The sequence below is a fragment of the Callorhinchus milii genome, unplaced genomic scaffold, assembly GCF_018977255.1.
Source record: "Callorhinchus milii isolate IMCB2004 unplaced genomic scaffold, IMCB_Cmil_1.0 Scaffold1, whole genome shotgun sequence".
Classification (NCBI taxonomy): domain Eukaryota; kingdom Metazoa; phylum Chordata; class Chondrichthyes; order Chimaeriformes; family Callorhinchidae; genus Callorhinchus; species Callorhinchus milii.
This window is the reverse complement of record NW_024704742.1, coordinates 19,085,196-19,107,545: the sequence shown is the minus strand read 5'-3', so window position 1 is coordinate 19,107,545 and position 22,350 is coordinate 19,085,196. Positions and strand designations below refer to the sequence as shown.

Sequence of the window (22,350 nt, the reverse complement as noted above, 5' to 3'; positions counted from 1 at the left end):
CTTGGGTTCAGGCTCTGCCATTGTTAAGCTCTCCAAAATGCTTCACCACTTAAAGGGTACTATATAAATATAAATTATTGTTGTTGACACTCCATTGCAGTGCTAGGGAAATGCTGCTTTGTTGGAGGTGACATCCTTTGAATGAGATGGTAAAATTATGTCCTGTTTATTTGTTTAGGTGGTCTTTAAAAATCCCATGGCACTATTCACAATGCATTTTATATTAAATCTTGTGAAGCTCTATGCTACGTTCTCCTGATGTAAAAGGCTCTATATCAAATGCAAGAATTCATTGTTATTACCTAATGTACTAGCTCCAGTGTTTGGCAAATCCCATATCATCAGAAAATTCCTGCTATCCCTCCACTTGTTACTGTAGGCTCCCATAGAGAAATACAACAACAACTTGCATTTATATAGAGTCCCTCACGCAGGATAGCAACCCAGAGCACTTGAATCCAATGACACAAAGCCGATGACACTTCTCAGCAAAACATTCATCTTCTACTGGATGGTTAGACAGATAAAACGTTGATCAATATCCACCAGGGTAGCAGAAGGAGATTGAAAGAGAGATTTCTCTTGCGTCCTTCACAGTAATTGGGAGAGTGACGTGTGCCTTCAAGGACACCCTCAAATCCTCCAAAATCACAATACAGTATGAACCATCAGAATTTTCTGTCTGAGAGTCTGAGTGCACCCAGTTTAAACACCAATTTAATCTGTATGAAATCCTTGCAGATTTGATATGTGGAGAATGATAGGCAAACAACAATGACACATTTTTACTACACTGCCAAAATCAATTTTGATGCATTGTTTTAGTTGGAATCCATGCTAAAAGTACAGTATCAATCATGTTTTACAAGCATTGATCGAGTCCTGCTATAGGAACCATCTCCGAGAGGTAGTTTGAAAGTAAATGAATGTTATTAGCTGCAGTATCAATCCAGTTAGCTTCAAAATAAGGCCAACAGAAGGAACAGGGAATACAGGAGACGTTTGTTTCAGTGAGAGGATAAGTATGTAGAACAAGCAACCAGCACAGCACAGCTGGTGGAAGAGGAAAATAAAGAGGTTTTCAAAATGGAACTAGACAAATCCTGTCAATTAAATATATTCAGAGTTGTTTAATATTTTTTTAAAAATCGTGTCTCCAATTATTTTTCTAATTGTCCTCCTCACTGGCAAATGTTTCTGCTTGTGGTTTCCAGCCTCCCCATGTAGATTTGCAGTTCCATGGTGTTGTTTGCCCTCGGTTACCCTGCGCAAGTGAATATTTTTTAATGTGTGAACCTTTGCAGTGGATGTCAGCAGGCATGTACATGTATCACAGAGGAGCTGCCAGTAGAGGAGACAGTACTAATGCTGGGAGAAACCAGGCCCAATTTATTCTCCCCGTGGAAATCAACAAACTCAGTATGGATCCAAGATTCAAACCAGCGAGCTTCCGGTCTGTTATCTGCAGCTCTATCCACTATACCATTTTAGTTGTCCACTCCCTCCCCCCACCCCCCACCAACACCCATTAATAGTTAATATTAATAGTTAATATTGACCTATTAATATTAACTGTTAATAGTCAGTAGATATCACTGGCCTCAGATGTGAACCAAACCTCTCCCTCCCCCTTCAGATCATGGACTAGTGATTGCTGCTGATAGCAGAATATGAGTTAATCAAAACCAGCTACAATGCCTTATTTTTGCTATCTGAACCTGTGTACCGCTGTTATTACTATATCATTTTAATTTTCCCATTCTTCATGTATGCATGTCAGCAGGCTGTTCAATAATAGTCGTGTTATTGGAGTCCTGTAGCTTAGTGGTTAGAGCACTCGCCTCACAAGCGAGAGGACCTGGGTTCGATTCCCGGCAGGGCGAAATGTTAGGCATGTTTCCTTACTCCACATGCCTCTGTTTACCTAGCAGTAAATAGGAACCCAGTTGTTAGTTGATTGGAGGATCGCTTTTCCGGGGGTAATAAATCCTCCAAAAAATAATAAAAATAAATAATAATTTGGTCACTCAATCTATGACTGTTTGTGGGACACTGCTGTGTGCAATTGGCTACCGTGTTTTGCCACAAAGCATAGTCAATTCACTTTACAGTATATTCTGTGAAGTGCTTTGAGATGTCTACAAGGCGTGATAAGGCACTAAATCAAATGCAGGGTTTATTATTATTATTAATAACAGAGTGTTTTGTGGTAAACGCCAATTCTACTCTCAGTCATACTTACATGTGAAGACCTTCCAGATCACTGGATAGTGATCAGTTGAGGAAATCTTGGATGAATTTCCCCTCCCTAATCTAGGGCTCTGAGATTCATTGTAGCCTTTGCACATGTTAATAAAATAATAATCCTTGCACTTGATATAGCATGTCTTCGAGATGTCTCAAAATGCTTCATAGAATGTACTGTAAAGCGAATTGACTGTATATTTTGTGGGTGAAACACGGCAACTAATTGCACACAGCAGTGTCCCACAAACAGTCATGGACTGATGTTACCTCATTTGTGATCAACTGACTAAGTTGAACCAATACGTTGATTGTGAATCAAACCTGGGACTTACACATGGCTCAGCTCTTCACTTTAAAAACCTTGCACCAGTAGATCCCCAATTGATGTATAGTATATTTACCCCTGCTCTGATTCTGAGTAATTTACTGCTAAAGACAAACAGCTGAATAGAAACAAACATAAATAATTGATTCCCGTGCCAGTCACATCACAGTGACACAAAGAAAGCTGGTTTAGGTAAGAAACAACCAAATAAACAACTATCAAACGAGACAAAAAACACATAAAGTTATATTATAATAATATAATAATAATCCTTGCATTTGATATAGCGCTTTTCACGTCGGAAGGACGTCCCAAAGCACTTCACAGAGTACACTGTAAAGTGAATTGACTGTATATTTGTGGGTGAACGCGGCAGCCAATTGCGCACAGCAATGTCCCACAAACAGTTGTAGATTGAAAATGACCAATTTTATTATTTTTGGGGGGTTTTTTGGAGGGATTATTATTAGGTGTGTGGAGTAAGGAAACTTGCCCAAGGTTTCGCCCTCTGCCTGGAATTGAACTCAGGTCTCTCGCTTGCAAAGCGAGTGCTCTAACCACTGAGCTACAGGACTCCACTGTATTAAGAACCGTTCAAAAAATATACCTTGACAGGCAAATGAAATACACAACAGATAACATGAGATTTTTACCATTTTAGAAGGAAACATAAATATCTGAGGCTCACAATTCACATGGTCTTAGCCTTAAAACCATGCAATTACATAGACTACATCAACTAGTCAGTGATGGTGCTTATATTCCACATGAAGCTCCACCCATCCTGAACTGATCTCCTATGCTTCCTCTATTGCTTTCTTCCTCATGTATGCATCAAGTTTCATTTTAGATGTATTGATGCTCCTGGCAGTGTGTTCTGGCAGAAATATAGCATTTGGCAGTGAGTTCCACATTCTCACCTTTCTGTGTAAAGACATTCCTCCTAAATAAACTCTCATTAAACTAAACTATTTTGAGTTCTAAGATCATGAGGAATTTCAAGCCTCAGAATGTGATTCTAAACCAGTCTGCAGTTACAGGAGCGATTCTTTCACTATCAATACACCAATGGCACCATTCAACTTCCAAAATATGTGTGGATTCAGGATGGTAACCAAGATCCGTTTAAATAAATTACACTTTTTGCATATAAACCATATGAAAATTTTATTTCAAATGTCAAGCATTGCCAAGTATTTGATATTAACACCAATGTTAAGAAGAAGATATACAGGAAAGTCTTACAATATTAAATTACAAGAGTTGAATCCTTTATTCTGCGCATGTACATATTTGGCTTTCAGAAAAAACATGAAATTGATGCCTCTAGCCTTGTCACTTTCCTGCAGTTTAATTTCATTAATATTCAATTAGTATGGAAGCAGAGTTATTTAAAAGCCATTTCTTGATAGTGAAAATACTTAAAAATAGTGTACTTTTGTTTTTTTTCTTTATAAAAGATTTCACATCATAATGCAGCTGACGTCAAGTGGACACTGTGCTTAAGTCATACGAATCCAGGATTAAACAGCGGTGGCTGCAGACACAGGCGTGATGCCTCGTAAAACGTTTTGTTTCCAGTACTTCCACATGAGTTGTGCATGTCAGTCAAGCTCCATCTTCAACATTTTAATGATGGTTTTTAATTCTTTTTTTGTTTTGTGTGGTGTGTGTGTGAACAAAGCATCCCATTATTATTCAGATGAACTGGACAAAATAACAAGAATTCTTCTTGCAAAAATATCTTCACAACGCTGGATGCCTCTCACCAATCAACGATGAACTTACATCAACCATCATGTAAGGCACTCAAAGAGTCTTATCAATCAAGAAAGATCAGTCACACTGACATTCATTTCCATGCCAGGCCTCACGTAAGGTACTGCATGCACTGCTTTGGGAAATTCTGGAGTCATAACACGTCCGTTTTCTCCAGTGCTTCCTGTAATTGATAGTCTTGCTTTGCTTCTCATGGCATCACTGAAGGTCATCTAGGAAGGAACAAAGCACATGTTGCAATCGGATGATCTGAAATATTCTGGCAGACATCTGTTCAAGAATAACAAACAAACCAACCAACAAACAAAACACAACATTGAAAACAAATTCTGATGTGTGTGCCAGAAAGCCAAGATATAAATCATACAAAAGCAAAAGGTTAAAAAAGCTATGTTCTGAAAAGCTGATACAAACTACATTCAAAAGCAACAAGTCACGTTTACCATACCCATTGATACTAGAAAGATGAATGAAATACCAAATACATACGGTCCCTGGGTCAGCCTCCTCAGCAATTAGCTTTATGGATGCGACAATGAAGTTACAGCGTGCAGTTATAGTTTTAAAACAGGACCGGTTTCCTACCCCCTAAATTTTAACACTTTCGATCCCATATACGTTGTAACCTTCCTTATAAGTTGCAAAATTCTGTGAATTCTGCGAGGAAGTTGGGTTAATAGCCTGTGCATTCTTTGCCACCTTCATTCGTTTTGCCTCTGCTCTTGACTTGTAACAGAATTCAATCAAAGCCACCAGCATTGCCAAACCAAGTCCTCCAACGAGAATGTAGAAGACTCCAGCCACGTTACTCAGACTTAAAGCGCTCGTCTTCTCCTGTAATTGTATGAGGAAAAACACCTGTCAACAACTAGCTGTGAAGGAGAGAACATTCACAATGAGATGTAAATGGAAGCAGTGTGAGTGCTGAGTTTATGAGTGCTGATACACATAGCTGAGATGGAAACAGTCTATACAATACAAACTATTGTAATTGATACATTTTCAAATTTTGACTCAGCTGCAAGACTAGACATGGGTATGAAGGACAGTTTGCCTAATGGTTTGATATAAATATAGAATTTAATAGTACAGCATTCTGATTCATAACATGTAGCTTAATTCTTTAACTTGTGACTCATATTCATCTGTCTGGAACTTGGTTAGCGCTATGTTACATTGCAGTAGGTAAGTTGGTGCGTGCTCTGAATTATTTGGTGTTTGTTCTGACTTCTTGTCAGAAAGCTACCTGTGCTTCCAGCAACATTATGCTTTTTTTAATTCTGAATAATTGGAGCAGAATTAAACAATTGTGTTTGAAAGCCCTAGCCTAGCAGCTAAAAATATTAATGATTTGCACCACTAAATAACATTGGTGGTTTTAACATAAAGACGTGATTATGGCACATTTTAAAAAGAAGTTTGATCTTTTTAACAGCACTTTGAAAGGAAAAAACACCCTGCTAAAGTGAAAAACAATGTACAGTATTTATCAATTTTTTTTACTTTAAACATGCTCCCAGAATTGTACATTTTCATGCAAACACAATTTAAAATATAGAATTGTCAGAAGCATTTAAGAGCAACAGCTGTCTCTCTGATTCTTTCATTTGTCCAAATTTAACAGTGCTCAATCCATGCAATTTAACTGTGAATATATAAGTTAACATCCATTTAGTGTTGGAAGCTGCTTGGAACTGGAACTTCTACCTTAGCTTTATAACCATCAAACAGAATATAGGTTTATTAATTTCAAGGAGAACTCAGAAAAAAAATTATATCTAAAACTTGGTCTTACTTAAAAGGGGCTATGCATTTAAGTTGAACAAATCGTCTCCAAGTACATTCATTTTCCCTATGTATTTTCATGCATCACTTTACATTATTTTAAAGCGACAAAATTGTTACAGCTAGTTATGGACAGGAAATAAACAGGGCTCAGCAGCTATGCAAGCAGTTAACAATATCTTACCAAGGCACCTCATGCTTTTGTAGTTTTTCATTCAGTTATAAGCAGGGTCATTCCCACTAAATAGTTGAGTTCTGTTTTTTTTACATAAAACCTGCAGCGACTGACCTTACTTCCAGAGTCTTTGGCTCCACATTCACCTTTATCGTACCACCATTTGTTTTTCAGCTTGTCTAAGATGCCTTGCTCACTGAGTTTCAATACTGCAAGGTTTATAGGTGTTCTTCACGTGGAAAATAACATAAATAACATTATATATGTTATTTTATGTTATTCATTACAAAATACTATTTCAAGTTTGCAAGGGCGATATACATTAATGCACCATTTGGCGTATGCAAACCCAGTGAGATTTACAAAGCCACATGACCATTAACGCATCGCCTGAAGTAACCAGCAAGTGCAACAGTTTCCTTTGCATTGTCTGCATTAAATATCAGATCCAGTACTACTGGAAGCTTGGGTCCTAAATCGTCTCTGTGCCCTCAATTAGCATTTTTAGCTCACCACTGTGCAATATTGCTGCTTACTTGTTTTTGCATTGAGTTACCCATTACTTTTCTCACTGGGGCTGACCTTGGAATCACCTCCCCCGCTGCCGCACTCTCCTTTGTCGTACCACCATTTGTTTTTCAATTTGTCCAAGAGGCCTTGTTCATTCAGTTTTAGAACTGCGAGGTTAACCGCATTTCTTGAAACGATAAAACATACTTGTAAGAAATAGTGAGCGAGTTTGCTTTTTTTTTTTCCCTTTTTGTTTAGAAATTTTGCTGCTGTGGCAGGCATGTCACAATGAAACACAAGAACTGGCCACAATATTAAAACAATTTGAGCAAAACCCATGTGTTGCTAATGTTCTATGCATTCGTTGGAAGGTGGCAGAGCTTAAACAAAAAATGAAGGAAAGAGTGCAAAAATGGGGAGCTATATCATCTACATCACTGTACTCACATTCACAACAAATAAATAAGAGAGTGTCTTGAATGTGACTCCACTAAAAAGAGACAGCAAAAAAGTAGTAACACCAACTGTGAACATAACAACCATATACAACAAATAACGTGTTTCACTTATGTCAGGTAAAAATAAAGCTAATTTAATCAAATGCCAAAAGATACTAGGAAGTTTTTTTTAAAAATTGTATCTAAAATACTTTTAACAAGAATTAATACTTTTAAAAGGGCAATATTTTGCATTTTTCCTTAAATAGGGTCATCTTTCTTTGAATTCATACTATGGTCAGATTCAAGATTCGTAAACAGTGAAATACATGACTGTTTTCTTTCATAAAATATTATAATATTTTTCGCAATAGGACTTGACAATCCCACCAAAATTATTCCAATGAAAACAATATATTATTAAAGAACATTCAGGTATTTTTTTTGTCTCCCTTTCCCACTAAAGTAAAGACATCAGGATTGCACTGTCTACGAGTCTCGAGTCTAACCAACATGCTCGATTCAAGAAGTAAGAACTCGGTTCAACGTCCAACACAGGTTAATTGGGTATTGCCCTTTTAAAAAAAAGTTTTGCTTGGTGCAATAAATTAAAATTTAGTTCTAAAGAATGCTACGTAATTTTCTCAATGGCCTCTACAATGTTAATGTTACCTCATATTTTTATACAAACCATATCACAATAGTAAACAACACATCAGGGTAGGTGGGATACTATAACAACATTGAGAATATTGTTATACTATTCCACCCACCTTAATGAGGATCCTTTAGGTGTTGCGATCCCATATCCTTTAGAATCTAGGTTTCCTCCGACTTTCATGGTGTCACAGGGCTTCCTTTGTTCAATGTATTCATTCATGGTGGACTCCAGGAGATAGGCGTATTTTCCTTTTGATTTCCGTACCCTGGCCACCCCTTCTGCAGTCGTCTTGACAAAGACAGATGGCTCAGCACTTTTCATGTAGGCCCACATTTTTTCAAAAAGTGCAATTTTGGATCTCTGTCCAACAAAACAAGAATAGAATTCTCAGCTCACCATAGACTGAAACACTTACTCAGGCTTGAAATAGTTTACCAGTCACTGAACACTTTTTATATAATAATCCTTGCATTTGATACGGCACCTTATCACATCTTCTCGACATCTCAAAGTGCTTCACAGAATATACTGTAAAGTGAATTGACTGTATATTTGTGGGCGAAACGCGGCAGCCAATTGCTCACAGGAGTGTCACACAAACAGTCATGGATTGAATGACCAAATTATTATTATTTTATTTGCGGTATTAACCCGGAAAAACAATCTGCCAATTGACTAACAACTGGGTTTCTACTTACTGCTAGGTAAACAGAGGTGTGTGGAGTAAGGAAACTTGGCCAACATTTTGCCCTACCAGGAACCCTGGTCTCTTGCTTGCGAGGTGAGTGCTCCAATTACAGAGCTACAGGACTCCACTCCATCAAGTGATTATATAATAATAATCACTCGATTGGGAGGAAGAGAGAGAGTTCTCACTGATATTTTCGATTGCCCTATTTATATTTCACTATCAATTTGAAAAGGTTTGCTTTGCAAAGTGAGCTCTCTGCTTTTATTGAAAATTGAAAAGACTCATGATTAAGCGGCTGCATTCAGAGTTTACAATACCACAAGTTCGGTTTTAGTGAAAAAGTTCCTTTGCCCCATTTTATCTCATCCTTCCAGAATACCCACCCTACCATCCTCCTCTCACAGTATCACACTTTGTTTAATTGAGCCCAGTTTCCTGTCTTCCACCACCCTTCTTGGCAAATGGTTCCTGTTGTTAATTACCAGTGGCCCGTTTTGCCTCTTGGGTGTTATTGAAGCAGTGCGCATTGCAGAGCAGTAGTCTCAGTCACCTGGGATTACTAAAGAATATAAGATTCCACAGTTGGTGGGTCAGAGAGGAAATTCAAGGAAATGGGACTCACAAAATGTCATACGAAAGAGTTACAGAGCAGGAAACGAGAGATACAGTATATGGATCTCACAGAAACACAACAGAACAATAAATAAAATTATGTGACTGAAGTCCCATGTACTGAAAATGAAGAGAAGGAAGCTGCTATCAAAGAAACAAGACAAATAAATGTAGCCAGAGAAAAAGGGAGTTTATATTTTTATAGCACTTTATCAGTACTCTGAGATGCTACGTTGTGTGAAAGGCACTATGTAAGTGCAAGCTTCTGTTGTTGTTGTCAAAGTATCTTAATCCCTTCTCTCCCTGGCTCAGTGTCAAGCTTTGGCACTGTTAAGCACTCCGATAGACTAACCCGCATGAAGGGCGCTATATAACTCAAGTTGTTATTGACAAGTGTAGTGTATTTATTGTAGGTAAACACAACAGGCATTTGCACCAATAAGGTCACACAATCAGCCACAAGGTGAATGACCTACTGAACTAATCAGAATGATTGTTGACCAGGATATCAGGAAATATTCCCCTATTTTTAAATCGTTATGGGATTTCTACCATCAAGTTGAATTGTCAGACAGCAAATAATTTCACCTCTTATCTAGAAGAGGGCATCTCTGACATGAGCCTTTAGTCTACGCTAATACTGGGGATGTGCCGCATTGTTGGAGGTGTCATCCTTCGCATGAGACATTTTAGATAAGCAGCACCCATGCTACAGATAGATGATACAATTCGAAAAGAAAGTTTCTCCTGCTGTCCTGGTGGCCAACAATCCCACAAATAAAATTTGGTCATTCACTTCATGGCCATTTGAGGGACATTGTTGTGCATAAATTGTTTGCGGTGTTCGCTGACAAAATACAGTCATACACTTTACATTAAATCCTGTGAAATTGTTTGAGGCATCATCCTGACACAAAACACTGGCTCTATATCAAATGTAAGGATTATTTTATAATTTTTGTATTTTGAAATATAAATCTGAGAAACTATCTCAGACTGAAGGGACCAGTATCTTGATTAGTATGGATTTGAATTCATTGAATATACTGAAAATAATCAGTTTGAAATTTGAGGGGGAGAAACAATGAAGGATTGCTGGTTGAAAAGCCTCAACACACTGGCATTTATACTGAATAAGAGGCAATTTTGAATGTGGGCTGGTGCTCTCCACAATAATTTAGTTAGAGACTGACCAATCTAGTTCCACACAAGATGCTTACAGCCAACATAGAAGGTAATAATAATAATAATAATAATAATCCTTGCATTTGATATAGCGCTTTTCACGTCGGGAGGACGTCCCAAAGCGCTTCACAGAACACACTGTAAAGTGAATTGACTGTACACTTGTGGGCGAACGCGGCAGCCAATTGCGCACAGCAATGTCCCACAAACAGTCATAGATTAAAAATGACCAATTTATTATTGTTTTGTTTTGGAAAACAAATCTCAGATGCAGTTTTTCAGGATATAAAGGAATAAGTTTTCAAAGCAACATCCATATTTTGTCCTTTGGAGATTCCCATTAGTATTCTGAACACACTTAAGACAGCTGAATCAGAGACCAAGTCTTGCCACAAGAAAGGTGTACAATGATCAGTCATTGATAAGAGAATTGTGAGACTTAAATATCCATTCTTTTCATCCTCTGAAATAAAGCCTTCAAGTGAATGTGGAAGTGAGGACAGTTTTATGGAAAGGTACCTTTATCTCAACAGTCTTGGCTGGTTTTAAAACCATAAGGTGAAAATGCAATATGTGATCTGATAATTCTATGAAGTACAATTTTTTCACCCCATGATCCCATAACTAGAAAATTATTAATTATTAATTAGCTAAAGTTAATGCGTGACATAGAGTTGAAGGCAACTTTGTGTGATAGACAGACAATAGGTTGTAAAATAGGACACAAAAAGTTGCTATAAATGGACATTCTCTGATTGACAGGCAAGTGATGACAAGTGATGTGGGGCAGAGGTGGTGAAATTAAATGAGTGGTTGGAGGAGAAGCGATGCAGGGAATTGCAGAGATGGGATGGGTAGGGGTGGGAGAATGACAACAAACAACAAATTGCACTTATATAGCAGCCTCCACACCGGGCAGTGTCTCAGAGTGCTTAGAGATGAGGGCAGAGGCAGAAAGGGAGAGTTGGTTGTCATCCATGCACATATAGGAGTGGAACACGTGCTTATGGATGATGTCACCAAGGGGGAAGCAGGTAGAAGATAAAAAGGAAAGGACTGAGAATAGAGCTCTGATGAATGCCACACATGACCATGTGGGGTCAGGAGGAGAAGCAGTTAACATTCCAAAGTGTGAAGATGTACACTTAAGATGGAAGAGTAGCAATTGGGAGTTTGTTCCGAATAGGGAAACACCAGGAGGAGTAGATGAGTAGATCTAAGGGGTCCAAGTTTGCAATTGCATAAAGCAATCGAGCTGATGGAATGCTGGCATTTATTACAAGAGGTCTGGAATATAAAGTCAGGAGGTCCTGCTCCAATTGTGTAGTGCTGCTCAAACCTCATTTGGAGTATTGTGCTCAGTGTTGGACACCCAATCTTAGGAAGGATATACAAGACTTGGATGATGTCCAGCAGTGATTCACTAAATTAATACCTGGGCCAAAGAAGCCTAGTCATAATGGCTAGACTGTGGTTATATTTCCTAGATCAGAAGAGGTTAAGGGGTCATTTGATTGTGATATTCAAAGTAATGAAAGGAATTGACAGGTTAGATAGAAGATGACTCTTCCCCTCTGGTAGAGGAATCTGTTACAAGGGACATAGCCTTAAAATCAAAACCAAGACAGTTAGTGAGGTCAGGAAGCTTTTTCACACAGAGTTGGGAATAATGATTTTCTCACCCATTTTTGCATCAACAATGATTTCTCACCTCTGAAAACAAATGCAGAAAAGCAAAATCTCAACTTACCCTAAAAAATTCCTTTGTGGATCCAGAATCCAAAGTTCCATATGCAATCTCGGTTTGCTTAGCAAGATCTTCTGCACTTTCAATGGGAGAGACCATTCGTTCGACCGTCAGGAAAGCAGCTAAGTTAGCCGTGTATGAGGATATTATGATCAAGGTAAAGAACCACCACACACCTCCAACTATTCGCCCAGACAGGGATCTAATAACAAGTGTGAAATGGATTTGTAAAATGAAATGAATGTCTTCATTGGGACAGAGTCATCAGTCACGTGTTATTATGCTTGGCATTTAAATGCATGGAAGCACTTTAACTGCATATTACAAGCCACTTGGTGAGCTGTTAAAATAATTCCACAAACTGTCTTCATCCTCGTAAATAAATTTAAGAGTTAACAATGTTAATGCTGCATGAATTATACATCACAGCTAAATGGTTTGGTGTTTAAAGGTTTTACTACATCTAATAATAAGTAGTGAAAGTAAGTGCTCCCTTGCAATAAAAAATTTAAAATAATGAGAATATGCCAAATGGAAAGAAAAGTAGTAGCCCTCCATGCTACTATACATCTTCTATTTTGCTCAGAACACAAAAAATGAAGGCAAATTTATGATATGTAAACTACAAATGCACATAGTACGGTCTTACACAAAAACTGTGCCAAATGCTTGAATGATTATTTTCAATTAATCTGAAAAAGACATTTAAACATTCAAATGGGGTCCACAAACAGTGTCATACACAAACGAGAGGAGCCACGGGCAATGGTGAAGGTTTGTTACATTACATTAAAGAAAGGTGAATGCTCAACACTCAACGAGCAACTTTTTAAATGATGCTGGAGTTTTTCAATACTGGAGGGTTTAATAAAAGGAAGGCATGGCTTAGGAGCTGCTTGTGATCATGGACAACAAAACTGATGCAAACAAACAAGATCTATGAACATGAAAATGACTCAGAAATCCGAGTCTTTATTCGCAGCAACTCCAATATTCACACTTTGTTTCTTTTCTCCTGCCTTAAAATTTAAGATAAATTAAAATTCTTTCAATTAATTTGAGCGAGGTAAAAAAAGAATAGCCTAAATCACTCTCAACATATCATTTCTGGCAAAAATACCCTGATAACAAGGCAAGTCTAAATTTGTGTCTTGCTTTCAACTGAACTGTTTGAATTCATCCCCGTTAAACAAAACTGTGACGGAGAGTCTGAACTCAAGGTCTCACTGAGCACATTGCTGAATACATAATTAATTTCCTTACCAGTAAACACATTTCTCTCAGAATAGCACCCCATGTTTAATTATATCTTAAACAAATGCAACCTTGTAAAAGTACATAGGCACGTTTGTTCTTGTAAGATTGAAGTCATAATAAGAATTAACAAAAGTATTGTGCAACCTAAGTTCAGTTCCAATCATTGAGCTTTTTTTGAATTTTTTGAAAAAAACAATGACTCTCCTCTCCAATGTTTTATGCTGGGGGGATGGCATGGATCCTATCCATACGTGGCAGGTGAAAATTATCTTTATGGGGGCTGAGCTAAGCCACACTCTCCTCGTACATCTTGACTGTGCTTTACTGAAGGACTGTGTCTCTATCTGTCTGTGTGTGTGCCCTGGCACTGGATCCAACTCCTGCTCACTCAATCACTGACTGCTACACTTACATTACTTCATGTCCCATTACACACAGAGAGCAGCTCCCCAATCCAGTCGCAACATCCCACTAGCTAAAACTGGAGAAAAGATATAGGCATCTGAGCCACTTCTAGCTCTAGCCTCCTGCTGCCTATGTAGTTAGCAGCCATCCAGTGTCTCATCAAGTGGCCATTCTTCATGTTTGAGCCTGGAGATTAAGTGCTGGCAGGCAGTGTGATCATGGGGACAAAAAGCTGAGACTGTTTCATACTTACTAACATCCTGGCTGGCTTTAGCTGACTCAGCATAGACCAGGGCATGGAACCTGGAACCATTTGGCAAGTCTCGGTACACACTGGGAGCACCTGAGTTCTCTTTTTAAACAACATTATTTCAGTTATTTTTCTAAAAAGATCTTTCAACTACAGGGTATTAAATCCTTAAAATAAAGATACAAAACACAGTAATGGAAAATGGTATATACACATATATAGATGTGCAGAGTGTTGAGGATGAGGATGTATGAAACCTAATGTAACACACCGAGTATCCAGAAATTATCAGAAGCCAAAATTTTCTCACCTGTCTTAACCTATTAGAGGGAAAAGGTACAGATATGCATTAAATATGTTTCATTTAGTGTCTAATGAAAACAGTATTAGTGTTTGAACAGCCTACAATCCTGACGGGACTATAATTACTACATCTTATCCTTCATCTCCTGAGCTACATTCTAAATGCTTTGCACCTTCTTCCTTAAAAGCAAAATCAAAATCATGCTACTGTAATGCATGAGCACGAGTGTACAATGCATCAGAGCACCAGTGTACAGCATCACCGAGAGGTGGGAGCCCAGCTTGGTTTTCCTTTGCTGAGGTACTTTCTAGAAGCCAATTAGTGAGAGGGTTAGAAAACCTGAAGGTGAATTCTTTAAGTGTACGTACTCACTCACTCACTCACTCACTCACTATCTGACAGCAGCATAACTGGCAGACTGGGAGCAGCAGGTCTCTGAAACCAGGAAGACGAAAATAAGTGAAAAATAGGGAAACTAATAGAGGCTGGGATACAGTCCAAAAACATGTTAAGAACAAGAGTCTACTGGGGCTGCCAGTAGACTCTTGTTCTTAACATGTTTTTGGACTGTATCAGTGAGATGGGAGCAGATATAATGCTTTTGCTGCATAGTAATAGAAATTGGAAGTATATTCCCCATTTAATATATGGACTATGAAGGTAGAACGTATCAAATTATTTTATAAAATTACTGTCATTCTTATTAAAATAAAGTTTCAATTAATTTATTTATATTGCTTGTTGTAGTGACCATTAACTACATTGGTTGTTTAGTATAACCTATGGCTCAGTGTGTCAAGGTGCTAAACCCTCATAGACCCACCCTTTATTTTAAATGCTTAACTTATAAATTTTTCCTTCGCCTCCCAGGCTCAGCTTGTATGCCCAGCCCAGATGTCTTCCCAATGCTTAAGGTGTTATATAAATGTGTAAGATATCCTATTGTAATATCCTCCCAACATGGAAGCTGTTATATCAAAATTCAAGGATTACAATTTAAATCAAGATGAGTTTTAGCTTCAAAGCTTTTCATGCTCAAATTAATTCAAAATTAGTGCTTTAATGGAACAGGGAGAGAGGGAAATACTATTGCTTTGCAATTTTCTAGAGATGATGCTGCAGAGTAAGATGTAACGATGTGTAGTATACGGGTGAAGATCTGCTTTAAATAAATAGGCTATGGTTGATCCACTGACTGTGTGACATTACGTGCTGTACTTGCCACCAAAACTAGGTGAACAGAGGTGCTAAATCTAACTTCTATTGTTTTATAAAAAATAAATGATTCTAAAAATATTTTGTGAGCAATTTGTGAACATTACGACATGCAATCATTATCAAACTACTTTATCAGGCGCACAATAAGTATATTTGGCATCTAGTCCCAGTTGCTAATATCTTTAGACTGTTAAAATTGCAAAGAGACTTTCTAATGTATGGTTTGTGCAGTCACCAACAGCGCCAGTAGTTTTAAATCTGTCTTCTTATAGCTGACGAAGTTGGATCCATCAAGCTGGTCTTCAAGATAAACAACTACAAAGATTAGATATAATGTATATATGGAAGGCATTCAAATATAACACAAATAAAGTTTATCTTATTTTACCATTCGCTCTCGTTTTACTGAACACTCTCTTCTGAGGGGTTAGATTCCTTACTCAATGGAAGGAATTCCTTTCAATAGAGGAGACTGCTTTTTCAAGGGATGTGTCTCTTTTCTCAATGCAGAGGATTATTATTCTCAACAGAGGTCTTTCCAAACCAGTATAATTCTTCTTTCACAACAACTTCCAACTGTCTCCGTGATTAACTGGAGGAGAACTGAGGAGAGCTGACATTCAATATTGCCTGAGGTAATGCTTTTCTGAGTTTACCGGAAGCAGGCATGTGCTATATCTTGCTGTTTGTGTGAATAAAAAAAACTGGATGATGAATGACTGATGGACTAACTAACTTCATGCCCTCCTCTTTTATATACACATGAATCGTGGACCGTAAAATGGGAATATGCAGCAAAAACACGGTACCCCTCCAAGAGGACCATGTAATGACTGTAACCTTATGCATTTTAGAGTCTCTGCATGGTGCACATAAGTTCATGGTGGAAATGCATGAATGACTTTGTTGTACATCATTCATGCACTTCTTTGTATTTATTAAAAATTGTTTTTCCCTTTTCAGGACCAAATGTTCAAATTTGTTTTTGTTCTTTAATTTGTGGGTTTTTTTAAAAAAGGAAAAGATCAAGGAGGTGGGGAGGGTTGCAAGTAAAACCCGAATATATATGCAACATGGCATTAGTTTGAGACCAAAAATGCACAAAGCTAAAATACTCGAGTGACCAACCTTGGCGAAATATCGCATCCTTGCTGCATAAAGGCACCCAGAGAAAACCAAAGACTATTAAATATCCCAAATTCATTAGTTTGTTCGCTAGTTTGTGTTTCCCGTCCATCTTCATACTCCTCGGTGTGCCACTCATACGGACTAAATCTGCTGACCAGGAATAAAACTACGCTGACCCCGATGTAAGCGAAGACAATGCACATCCAGATTTCATATGCTAACGGATCTAGAAATGAGAAAACTCCTGGCTTCGACTTCTGGGGCTTCTTTATCATGATGGATATCCCAAGGCTCATGAAGGGCTTTGAAAAGTCGATCACCTCTTCTCTTACCAATGTTATTGTCAGTGGAGCTACAGCAATATCTGCTTTCTGCAACAAAAACAGGTAGATAAAGAGCTTCATTTGAGACTGAACTATAGGTATGCTACTTATTTGGAAAAATAGGAACATTCATCATTGCTATAATTATGCCTTTCTTTACCCTCTTCACTCGTTCTCTGCTGAAGGTGCTGACTTATGCTGGGCACAATTCATAGGCAATAGCTGCCCTCCATTATCTCATCCAAATCTCTATTCTTTAAGTAGTGAGGATCAGCAGGCTGTTCACTGTAATAGGAGTAGGGGAATGTTCTGGTGCATCATTGTCAATTCACCTGATTTTCCTATCTGTCCACTTGTCAGCCCTGGTAAGTGGATTGCTATTTGGAAAGGGAATACTAGCTTATTCTCCCTTTCCAACAGCTGAGGTTAACTGTAGCTGTATCTATGATCAATCAGTCCAATAGAGAGAACAGGATCTAATCAGGCAACCTGTATGGTTCAATTTCAGCAGTGTGAGGCTCATTTCTTAGTTATCAATATCTAAATCTATTAAATTCCTAAGCATTTATTTGCTGAATGAATTTTAGAGTCACTTATCTTACCCCATACACCAGTTCTCCGACCATTCCGTTCCAAACTTTGGTTTCTGCATCCCTAGCACCATACTTCCCATCGGGCACTATTGAGAGCTTGTACTTAAAGCCACAGTGTTTGGCTATTTCTGCCGCTAGATCAACACAGTAGCCTTCATACTGGTCATTGCCTTCAAATTGTTCATGGTTTTTCTTCAGCATAACATAGGGTGCTTCCTATGACAGAAGGTTTGTGTCACAAAATGCTTTCATTTATTTCAAATTGCAAACATTTCACTATCCCTCTTTTATATCAGTCACTCCCAAACCACATGTTACTCCATCACTAAGAGAATAACAGGTGACCTTCCTCCAGCCCTCTGTCTGTCTGCTGACAGTACTTGGCTGACAGGAAATGGGCAGCAGCCAGGCTGTTACGTTCATTGCTCTTCCTTCTACCTGTGTGGATCTGCCAGGACTCCACTTGATGTCTTACTCTGACAGTACATCTATAGATCAATGAGTGCTGTGTGGGAAATGATAGGCATAAACCGATCCTTTATCAGTGGATGAGCAATCCAGTACACCAATGAATTGGCACATACACATCCATACACATATAGGCAGACAGCAATACATAATACATACACTAAGACAAATACACAAACACCCACATATACACAACCAACCATACAGTCCCCTACTCACATATATACACACACACATACACAGAAAACAAACAAATGAACAAGCCATAATTTAAAAGTTATTTAAAAAAATAAAATGTAGCAATTTCTTAATGAATTACTGACTTTGAGTTGTATTGAGTTGTATTATATAGCAAATTATTCAAATGTTTTTTTATTTTCATTAAAAGTGCAAACTGTCCCCCAAAAATGCATTTTCTTTCAATACAGATTTTAATCTTAATGTGGGTTGAAGAAAATGTGTTAAAAAAAGTACATAATTATAAACAAAATGAAATATATTTCAATTGCTTTTAAATCACTGCTGTTTCTATATTTAACAGCTACATTGTCCTCAAGGGCTCTCACAGCTGTCTTCCACACTACATTTTATACATGCAGCATTGGGGACATGGACATCTTTGTGACAACTGTCACTGCTGATCTGTGATCTTCTGACAATAGGTGAGATTGACACTGACGTTTTTTTCCTTACAGAAATGAAGCATTCCATTAGCAGGAAACGCTGCCTTTAGTTGCCATTTGAAGCAATGTCAAAGCTTGACCTCTGTGGATCCCTGCTTTTGAACTTCAACTTAACATGTGCTTGAAAAGTAAGGCTATCTAGATGGCTACCATTGGAGCGACTCAAGTGCTCACCAATCACAGCACTAACTGAATGAAGTAAAAACATTACAAACTAAAGAGGATGGTACAGTTTGCCAGAAAAGCAAATCCTTTTGAGAAAATAACAACCTCTTGGGGATTCACAAAATATAAATGTAAAAAAACACATTACAAAGTAAAATATGAACCAAAAATACAATCATCAGTTTTATTATTCTGTTTAGAACACGATCGTAATTCTCAAGAAGAGATTTGCTTTCCATTCCCCGTGCACTGCACGCTATTCCTTCGCTCATCATTACTCAGTTTTTAGCTGCAAATTACGATTACCAAACATACCATAATCGTTGTCACCACCACGGTTTTATTCTCCATTGCTGCTGTATCATTCCCACCAAGAAAATCTGTTGCCGTGAGAACCATCTTGTCGACTTCATTCCAATATCCAATCTGCCAGGTTCACAATAGATTTGGTAAAATTATTCAAATATATAAAAAAAATTCTTGACCAGTACTTTTATCACATATGCGTGCGTACCTCTATTTCACTCTCTCTATCCCACTTTCTTTAAATGACAGAAACACAGAGGACCTCAATCCTTGTTTTTTTTAATGTATCTGCAAATGCTTTACATGAATGTCTAGGAACCACCATTGCAAATGGCCAATCAGGAAGCTACAAACCAAATCCACCCACCAAAAGTACTGCTACAGAGTACAGAGAAAATGAGCATGGGTTTATCAAGAGTTGACATCTAAAGGTCCACACTGGTAATACATGTACCTGTTCCAAGAAGCAAACACGTTAACAACATCATCAATTCTCCTGAAATTATCCATTAAAAATGTGAAATTCTTTGCTAATGTAAAGATAAGTTGCATACACCTCTGTGGAGTCCTGTAGCTCAGTGGTTAGAGCACTCGCTTTGCAAGTGAGAGACCTGAGTTCAATTCCAGGCAGGGAGAAACCTTGGGCAAGTTTCCTTACTCCACACGCCTAATAATAATCCCTCCAAAATCCAAAACAATAATAAATTGGTCATTTTCAATCTACGGCTGTTTGTGGGACATTGCTGTGCGCAATTGGCTGCTGCGTTCGCCCACAAATATACAGTCAATTCACTTTACAGTGTGTTCTGCGAAGCGCTTTGGGACGTCCTCCCGACGTGAAAAGCGCTATATCAAATGCAAGGATTATTATTATTATTATTATTACCTTCCGGGGACCATTATTTGTGAGTTCCATGATGTTCACGGTATAATTGACTCTTCTCCCAAATTGATCAAACTGAATATTTCCAGTTAAACCATCAATACGGACCTAAACCAGGAAATAGAGACAATCTTAAACTTTTTGAAAGGCACAGCGTAGCACGTATATATAGATTGCTTTGGAGACTAATTGCATTGTCACAATAAGGGTTCAGCACAGCCCTTTCTACTGAACAGGTCTTGAAAGTTGAAAGTTGCCCAGGGGCATTTTTGTGGCAGAGTTATTCTTCAGATTTCGATTTCAATCTTTCTTCCAAAAAGAAAAGTTCCTTTCACGGGTATCCCTAGGCTTATTTTCAGATAATTGAGCTTCAACTGCCTTACGCATGACATGAAAAATACCTCTGACAATAACAAAAAAATACTCTTTGAGGAAAAAAGTACCCAACCAAGAAGAAAATCACTTTTGACTGCAATATACTCCCTTATAATCTGCAGCTGAGAATAAAGTGAGATGAAATTTGGTGAACCAGCCACTTGTCATACTATGCAACTGTTTCCATCAATGTTGTTGACCTGGCAACAGAGAGGTTATGAGTATTGAAACAGTAGTAGGAGTCAAGAAATTGCAGACAAAGGAGATTCACAACAAACTTTAGTTTAGCAAAACTCAAATTTCTCCAACTGAGGATTCAAATCAGTCTGTCTGCACCTTTTACCACATCACATCACGTTGCAGAGCTTCTCAGTCCGTAAACTGATCATATAAGTCGTAAGTAGAGGAAGATGGTAAAACCCTAATCCTAAGGAAGAATCCGAAGAAGATAGATCCAAAGAGGGTTGATAAAGAAAATGAACAATAGTTAACATATTAACAGCTACTTCCTGGAGTTTTTTTTAGCATGAAAGATATTATAAAAATGCTCCCCCAAAATCCAGAAAAAATTGTATGAACTCCAGGACTTTGTCACAAATGAGCCTGACGTTCTAGATAGGTTTAAGGCACTGAAAACCAATAGATCCCCCTGGGATAGAAGAACTAGACCACCAGGATACTTAAGAGACAAGACAGGAGATTTTTACAATAATGACAGACAATATAGGAAATCCATCATCACTGGGGAAGTTCCAGCAGACTGAAAACAAATAAATTACATCTCAGACACACAAGCCATGCCATTAACATGTCAGCATCTGAAAACAGGCTTTGTTGGAAGTTAAACAGTTGTAGTTATTCAACACAAAAGAGATAGATGGCAATGACAACAGCAATAAATGATGTTCGTTTATCATTTTGAATCAGTACTACTGTATTTCCTGAAATAAAATGCGTAACATGCAAGTTATTGAACTTAAAGATTTTCACCACATTCACAATAACATCTTTCTTCTATTATGTGTATATTGTGAATGCCTTTTGTTTTCTTATAAACACGGACAGACTTACCAGCTTCAATGCCCTTTCAATTTCAATTCCCTGTCCCCAGGGCACAGCAGGATTAGCGAGACAATCTCCAGTACTACCTCTCCTGGAGATGTCAATTCGCTGTTTGCGTAGATAACGGAAAGCTTCAGTCATCACTTGAACAGCATCGTATGTCAGGGCAGAAGTGTACTGAGAAACAGAGACAACGAGCAAACAAAGCAAAGTAGACGTAATAAATCCTGTACCCTCCATCCTCGCCAAATACTTAAGATCAGTCTTAATTTGGACTCTTTCTTTTTAATAACTGAAGAGTACCGATTTCTAAAGTAAGATTGAATTGAAGAATTTGTAACAGTTCCATGCAATCCTAATCACTTTACATAGTGGGGTTACAGGGTAAGACAAGGTAGAATTTCAGACCAAATGTTTCAACCTATATAGCAGACAACAAATGAACATACAGTACCTGAGGGTGACCTCTTTTGGAAAAGTTAAAATTCAGAATTTCACAAAGTCAAAAGCCCAAGAAATACTTCCATTAAAATACAATTATCATCCCTTCCACTGATCAGGCAGGACCCATCACTGAACCATGAATCAAATCAGACAAGACGTTAAACCCATCTGTTCAGGTGGATGTTAAACACCATATTTTACAGTAAATCCTGTGAAGTGCTTTGAGTTGTCCTCTTGACATGAAAAGTGCTACGTCAAATGCAAGTATTATTATTACTACTGAAACAAAGATGGAAGTTTCTCTAAGTGTCATAGTTAATAATCCCCCAAAT

At 37.9% G+C, this 22,350-nt stretch overlaps 1 protein-coding gene and 1 non-coding gene across 8 annotated transcripts in view; one reads left to right on the top strand and one right to left on the bottom strand.

Annotated features, from left to right (window-relative positions):
- Positions 1-1,810: 1,810 nt before the first annotated feature.
- On the top strand, positions 1,811-1,883 carry trnav-cac. Its single transcript has one exon. It is a non-coding gene; the product is annotated as a tRNA-Val (tRNA).
- A 1,841-nt stretch (positions 1,884-3,724) lies between these two features.
- Positions 3,725-22,350, bottom strand: part of gria2b (glutamate receptor, ionotropic, AMPA 2b) — a 63,853-nt gene continuing 45,227 nt past the window's right edge. Inside the window, exons 7-17 of one of the 7 annotated variants that reach the window (XM_007899209.2) lie at positions 21,584-21,751; positions 20,141-20,245; positions 19,264-19,374; positions 17,642-17,848; positions 16,717-17,087; positions 12,158-12,356; positions 8,032-8,279; positions 6,868-7,008; positions 6,426-6,540; positions 5,051-5,185; positions 3,725-4,563 (exon numbers count right to left, since the gene is read on the bottom strand). In XM_007899209.2, coding sequence (XP_007897400.1) covers positions 4,399-4,563; positions 5,051-5,185; positions 6,426-6,540; positions 6,868-7,008; positions 8,032-8,279; positions 12,158-12,356; positions 16,717-17,087; positions 17,642-17,848; positions 19,264-19,374; positions 20,141-20,245; positions 21,584-21,751 — 1,965 coding nt within the window. In that variant the 3' untranslated portion in view covers positions 3,725-4,398. Of the gene's footprint in view, positions 4,564-4,840; positions 5,186-6,425; positions 6,541-6,867; positions 7,009-8,031; positions 8,280-12,157; positions 12,357-16,716; positions 17,088-17,641; positions 17,849-19,263; positions 19,375-20,140; positions 20,246-21,583; positions 21,752-22,350 lie in introns of those variants that run through there. The other 6 variants (XM_007899202.2, XM_007899203.2, XM_007899205.2 and 3 more) reach the window with 6 other exon arrangements.